Source organism: Arachis ipaensis, chromosome B01, assembly GCF_000816755.2.
Source record: "Arachis ipaensis cultivar K30076 chromosome B01, Araip1.1, whole genome shotgun sequence".
NCBI lineage: Eukaryota > Viridiplantae > Streptophyta > Magnoliopsida > Fabales > Fabaceae > Arachis > Arachis ipaensis.
In genome coordinates this window covers 62089669-62097057 of record NC_029785.2, presented here as the reverse complement: position 1 = coordinate 62097057, position 7389 = coordinate 62089669, and the positions used below count along the sequence as shown (strand labels likewise).

The following is a 7389-nucleotide window of genomic DNA, read 5'->3' as shown; positions in this document are numbered from 1 at the left end:
CGACAACGGCGCCATTTTGATGAACGGACTCTTGACGGTTTAGAATTTCACTAATGAAATCTCGTTGCAAGTATAGTTTCTAAACCAATCAATAATCCTTTCATACAAAAATTTGTTTGTCACTAAAACAAACCCCTAAATTTATAAACCGAAGTATTCGAACCTCGGGTCGTTCTCCATAGGAATTGCAATAAAGTATTCTAGTTATTGGTTATGGAGTATGTTTTGGGGTTTTTGAGATGAAAGACAAGAAATGTAAATGGCAATGAAAATAAACTAACAACTAACAAAGCTCTTGGCTAGATATGAGAACTAGAAGTCCTATCCTAGTTATCCTCCTCAATTGTGACAACAAATTATCCATTGCTACCACTTAGTTAACCTCTAACCATGGAAGAAAGTCAAGTGGATGAATCAACTTGATTCCACAAGTCCTAGCCAACTCCCAAGGGAAAGACTAGCTTTAGTGGTATCCAAATCAACTAGCAACTTCTAATTGTCAATCAAAAAAGGAATTAGATAACTCAAGCGTCACTAATTACTCCACCTAGGCCAAGAGGAACAAAATCTACACTAAAATCTAACCAAGCATTTCATCAAACACTTGGAAGGCACTAAAGAAAAGCATAGTAAATGGATAACAACAATAAACTCTAACAACAATTATTGTAAGAAATCAATAACAACAATCAAAAGGAACACAATTATTATGAATTACCTCTAATTGAATTGAAAGAGAAGAGAAGGAACAAAAGTAAATCTACAACAAAGCATGGAAACAAAATAGAAGAGATTACAACAAAAGAATAGAGGAAGATGAATGTAACAACAAGAATTGAGAATTAAAAGTAGAAGAAGGCATGAATTGAAACCTAGATCTAAGAACTAAACCTAATCCTAATTCTAATCCTAGAGAGAAGTGAGAGCTTCACTCTCTAAAACTAACTAAAATTAATCCTAATGTGTGTAAATGATGCTAAGTGATGATTTCCTTCAATCCTTGGTCCTTTAAATGCATTTTGGCACCAAAGTTGGTTACAAATTGGGCCCCACAGCTCTCAAAAATCGCTGGGCACGTTTTCTATTAAAAAATCACGTGCACCCACCGGCGCGTACGCGTACAGTGTGCGTGCGCATCCCTTGCGTTTTCGCGATCCACGCGTGCGCATACAGTGTGCGTGCGCGTGGATGAAGATATCCAAATCTTTGGCTTTTTCATGTGTTCTCCACTTTGCGTGCTTTTTCCTTCACTCCTTTGATTCATTCCTAGCCTTTTCAACCTAAAATCGCTTAACTAACAAATCAAGGCGTCTAGTGGAATCAAGGGTGAATTGAATTTAGCTAATTAAGGACCTAGAAAGCATGTTTTCACACTTAAGCACAAATTAGGAGACAATCATGAAATGATGCTATTTCATTAAACAAATGTGGGTTAAAGGTGATAAAATCTCCTAAAATCAATACAAGATATGTAACAACCCTAATTTTTGAGTATATGAGATCTTTTCTGAAAGTACGGATTTCTTCAGAAGATCAGTAAAGGGAACACCTCTGTTATATCATCAGGCATCTCAATCCTCATTATCATTATGTTATCCTTAAGCTAGAACCTTTTCTGGGGCAAGCTCGATAATGCAGTCACGAAGAACCTAGTTTTTGAACCGTATCGGTTAGGAGTTTTGATTCTAGTTTTCGTAAATAGTCTCAGTTTGACGAACCGGACTTGATTCATGATAGAAGAGAGATAATAGTATAATATTAATATTATATTAGTATTAGAAGATGATTGAATGATATTATAAGGTTACCTGGTCTGTTTTAGTTAAAAACAGGAAATCGGTTTAACCAGGTTTACGGTTTACTGGTGCAGCTTAGCACCAGCACTCTCTGATGACTTTAGCAATGCTAAGGCCTCATCATACATGTTCTACTCTCATAATAAATATGTTACTAGTGTCATTTATGCTAGTAGCTCAGAAAATAATTTTTAGAGATATTTTTACAAGTGTTCCGATACATCTAGTTTTAGTAGTTATACACTTAAGATATTTTAATATTATTTTAATCCACCTCCAAGCCAACCAATCACAACTCACCTTACACCCCCAAGACCTCCAAGGCTGTCTCATTTCATCATTTTGACCGAAAATAACAAGAGAGAAAAGAGAGAAACTTTCATGAACACTTAATCTTCAAAGCTTGATTTCTTCTGAACTAAAACTCAAATCAAAACTTCGATTTCACCAAAATGATCCTCTCTTCTTCCTCTACATAACCATGTGACTTATCAAGGCTGGAAATAAGGTGATATGGCTGTCTCCCTCCCTCTTCAATTTGGTTTTCAAGGAAACATGCTTAAACAAGTGTTTTCTTGATGTTCTTCCTTAGATCTATTGCTTAGCTTGACTTGTGGGCCAAAGATCTTTGACTTCCTGCATGTTAAAGGTGAGGATAACCTTCCTAAGATGCTGTTGAAGTTCTTTTAGTTGATGGTTTAGAGTTTTAAAGTTGTTCTTGATGTGTTTTAGGAGGAAAAAGTGCTTTAAGAACACTTAAAAGATTAACCAGATTTGGAGCAGCAAATCAAGGTAGGGTTTGACGAATTTAATCTTGATTGATTGTGTTTGAGTTGTGTGATTATGATATGGTTTGTTTGTGCTTGAAATTGATTGTTTGTATGAGTAATTCTTGTTGAAATTTTGGTGAAAATTTGATGAAATTTGATGAAATTCAAGCTATGAATGTGTGTTCTTGTGGCTACTAGAAAACGAAACCCTAGAGCTTAAATTGAGGTTCAATTTATGTTGAAATCATGTGGAAAAGATGGGGTTTTAGTGGCTGGAAATTTATTATGAAATTTGGTAAAAATTGGTTGCTGAAAAGAGTGAAAAATGGGTAAAAACAGAGAAAGAATTTGAAGAATATACGAAGAACACGAAGAACACTTTGAGTGTGGTGAAGAACATTGAAGTACACCTTTTAGATCTTAGAAAGGGAAAGGAAGTAAATATTTTGGTATTTGAGGGGTTATTTGTAATTTTTGAAAGTTAGGGTGGTTAAAGTAGAAATATTAAAAGTTACGGGTGGTAAAAAGTGAATTTATAAAGTAAAAGGTTAAAGGAAGGTAATTTTCGAAAATATATTAATAAAATAATAAATAATAATATTTATTTAAAAATAATATTTTAATAAAAATAATAAAATAATGCGAAAAAGGCAGTTTTGTGTAAAAGCTTTAGAAAGACAATTTTAAGTGCAGAATCTCGTAATTACCTTCATAAAACACTTAGGGAGTGGTAATAACATGTTAGTGAGGTAAAGATAAAGAAAAGATAAAAAGTTAAAGAAAAGATAAAAAACAAAGAAAAAATATGTAAAATTTTAATGACAGAAAAACAGACAGAGACTAGTGAACGAACTAGGGCAACTTAGTTAGTACTTGAGTTGCGACTAGGGTTAGGTATTATATGAAAAGTTAAACTGTTTCAGTATAAACATAATGAACCTATACATGGGACAGGCTAACTATTCATACCAAAATTTACATAAGCTTTAAATACATACGTTAAGCAGAAAAATTAGAGCAAAGTAAAGAAACACAAAGCACAGAGTAACCAGAGTAAAGTAAAGAGATAAAGAGAAAAAGAGTGATATAGATACAGAAGAAAGAGTAATCAGAGAAAAGTAAAGAGATACAAAGAGAAAAGAGTAATACGATAAAGAGAAATGGTTTGAGCCAAGCTTTTGTAAAAGTGAAAGATGTAAAGTTTGTATAGTATGATTGAACAGAGAAAGAAAGAGGTACCGCATAAGAATATGAAAGTGATGATGAATAATGAGAATAATAATGAATGATGGTAATGAGAATGATTATGTGATGATCTGCTGCGTGAAGGCAGTCAGATAGATGGTGGTACGACCACAGAACGTTTTCCAGTGTTACACAGCTATTGAGAGTTGTACCTGCAACTGATAACCTGGGATCACCTGCAGAGAATATTAATTCATACACGGCTAGAATGCCGCACCTGTAAGGCAAGGATTGCTTACAGAGAATATGATTTTATACACGGCTGGAATGTCGTCACCTGTAAGGCAGAGTCTGCTTACAGAGGATATGACGCATACGTCAGTTACTGAGAACTGTACCTATGCTGATTGGAAAACCATACCCGTTTCAGCTGCTTCGGGTTACGTCGGGAGCGGGTAGAAACCAACAGATGAGCTCATTACCTGCATTAAGGCTATACATGCATCATACTTGGTTGTGCATTTCTTCCATTATGTTTGTTGTATGAATGTATGTTTTCTTTGTGTGTATTCTATTATTTGTGTTTGTGTTATTTTCTTGTATTTTTCTGTTTGTATTCTGCTATCTGTTTTCTCTATCTTCTCTACTTATCTGTGTTTTCTATTTACTACTTCTTTGTATTCTGCTAATAGTCTTCTAAACAACATAGAATTAATGAACGTAACTAATAACCCCGACCCTACTAAGAACTTCCCAGTTCTTACCCCTTCTCTCTCCTTTTCCACCTTCAAATGGAAGCATGAGTACCCTTCCGTAGTTCACTGACGACCGTTCGCAAAAAGGATTCCGCTCTAGATAGTCTTCTGAGTCTAGGGTAAATCTCGTTCTCTGTTTATATGTATATACTGTGAGACCAGCCGATGTCTACACCCCGTTTGTACGTGAACTTTAACCTAAATCATGTGTACGAGACTCTTGTTGTGTGGCTACTTCATGAGGTACCAGAGAGACGTCCTATGGCAATGTCTGATCGTGTAGAAGAGTAGCAGATGATATTCTACCTTTTGATGACGTTCCACCTGACTTGAGTTTTGAAGACCTAGAACATACTTTCCCTCGCTTTAGTAGTTTAGAGGGACTAGGTGAGTATAGAGTCTAGGCTAGCCTAGGTGCCAGCTTAGGGACCTCTTGAACAGGTCAGGACCTGGGATGTTGTATGTATGTATATGTATATAGTTATTATCTAGCTATATCTAAGGGTGTTCTAACTAAAGGTCTATACTCTAATAAAGGCTGGATCACTAAATGTTGCTTGCTACTTGTGATGTATTTATGTGTGGTTGCTTATAACTGTTTTATCTGTTATCAGTTGTGAGTTGATTATGAATGATTCCGTCTATTAATCCAAACGTTTAAAAAAATATATATACCTCGCAAATTAACTACGCCTTTAACAACGAATCAGGCTCATATGATAAATAATAGATAATAATTAGGAAGACAAATTGGTAGCGCTCAGTTTCCAGTATGATCTAGACATATTAAAAATTGGGTCGTTACAATTTGGTATCAGAGCAGTTCGTTCCCAGTAGAGCCTGGGGAGTGGACTGACTATGCTTCATTGCATACTCTGTTGTGTGTCTCATGCGTATAGGATATCCCAGTGATATATGTTGCATGATTGTTTCTATGTTTTCATTTTGGAAATGTTCACACTTGACTTGAAGTGTTAAGACTGATCACCTTAACAATGATTGTTTGGTGTGAACAGGACTACAATGGGTTCACGGAGACGAGGTGTACGGGAAGGAATTCCTAATGTTAACTACGAGAGGGAATAGGAAACGTTTATGGCTACCATGAACAATGCGGCTGAAGTAGTGCATGAAGCTGCGGTAACAGCGGCTAGGGCTGTTGAACGTCTTGGAGTGAGAAATGGGAATGATGAGAATAACTTAGGGCATCCTGAAAGACCTATGACCCTTGCGACCTTTCTGAAGGTTAATCCACCTAAGTTCAAGGGTACACTCGTTGCGACTGACGTTGATAACTGGTTTCGAGGTATCGAACGATCACTGCGAGCGAAGCATGTTCCGGAAGGACATGTGGAGTTTGCTACTTATATGCTCGAGGGAGAAGCTGAGTACTGGTGGCAGGGGATACAGCGACTGCTACAACGTAATGAAGGTGACATTCCTTTGGATATTTTTAAAGATGAATTCTACAAGAAATATTTCCCGAGGGTAGTGTGTGATGCTAAGGAAATAGAGCTTATGCAGCTGAGGCAAGGGGATATGACTGTTGCTGAGTATGCTCGTAATTTCGATGACTTATGTCGTTTCTCTAAGCTCTGTCAAGGGAATCCTACTGACTTTGAAGAATGGAAGTGCTTGAAGTTTGAAGGAGGCCTTCATGATGATCTGATGAGTTCAATAGTTCCGATGGAGATACGTAATTTTGCCGAATTAGTCAACAAGAGCAAGTTAGTGGAAGAATGTATTAAGAAAGTGATTGTGGCCAAGGTGAGTCACCAAGGATTTACACCAAGGCATCTTAGCAATCATCAGGCAGCTGGGAGAAGGGTGCATTTTAAAGCACGTGGCATACGACAGCATAAGAACCTACAAGTTGGTAACATTATTGCTCGCCGTACGGGTAAGAATGGAGGTAAAGTAAGGCAAGGCAATGGTAAATGAGTCTATCAGGCTTACATAAACCCTGCATGTAAGCAATGCAGAAAAGAGCATGGTAACAGGTCTTGCCAGTTTGGATCACCTAACTACTATGCTTGTGGAGAACTTGGACATATTGCCAAGGATTGTCCGAAGGGATTTACTCGAAATCCAGTCAGAACCCAACAACAAGGACGAGTGTTTGCTATCACTATTGACGATGTTGTGCAATCGAACGCCCTCATTCAAGGTCAGTGTTATGTCAAGAATCGATTTCTAACTGTGCTGTATGATTCGGGTGCATCACATTCTTTATTTCTCTAACTTTTGCTCACGAGTTAGGATTATATTTCTTTAAATTGAATTTTCACTTGATTGTTCATACACCTGCATCCCTGCTTTGACCAGTTTAATGTACCTGTAAGTACCACATGCTATTAAGAATAGGACTTTTATACATGATCTAATCTGTTTGTCTCTATGTGGTTTAGAAGTTATTTTAGGATTAGATTGGTTATCTAATTATCATGTTTTCCTTGATTATTTTAAAAGAACTACTGTTATTCCATCTGATAGTCTATGTACTAAACCATTTCTGTCCCACACCTTATATCTGAATTCTGTAAGAGTTACCTTAGACGGGAGTGATTGTGAGGGGTACGTTCTGTTAGCGGCTAGCTCGAATGATAGTGAATTAAGCTTAGAACGAATCCGAATGGTAAAGGAATTTCCTGATGTTTTCTTGGACGACATACCTGTGTTTCCTCCTCAGCGAGAGATAGAATTCAGCATTGATCTAGTACCTGGAACTGGACCGATTTCCATAGCACCGTACCGGATGTCACCATTGCTTGCAGAGCTGAAGAAGCTGTGAGACAGGATCTTAGTGGCCTATAGAGGTACAAGAACATAATTTGTGTGCCTAACTCTGGAGAATTGTGACAAAAGATTCTTACTAAAGCTCAC

General features: G+C 36.9%; 1 protein-coding gene across 1 annotated transcript; it reads left to right on the top strand.

Annotated features, from left to right (window-relative positions):
- LOC107607432 lies at positions 5602–6447 on the top strand. The gene is made up of 2 exons (XM_016309394.1): positions 5602–5671; positions 5966–6447. The coding sequence occupies exons 1-2, from the start codon at positions 5602–5604 to the stop codon at positions 6445–6447; spliced, it is 552 nt and encodes a 183-aa protein (XP_016164880.1).

Bases quoted from the DNA above. Each gene is read 5' to 3' on its own strand.
- LOC107607432 (XM_016309394.1), top strand. From the start codon at position 5,602: ATGGCTACCATGAACAATGCGGCTGAAGTAGTGCATGAAGCTGCGGTA. The intron at 5,672-5,965 runs GTCTTGGAGTGA...ATATTTTTAAAG, and splicing joins AGCGGCTAGGGCTGTTGAAC to ATGAATTCTACAAGAAATAT.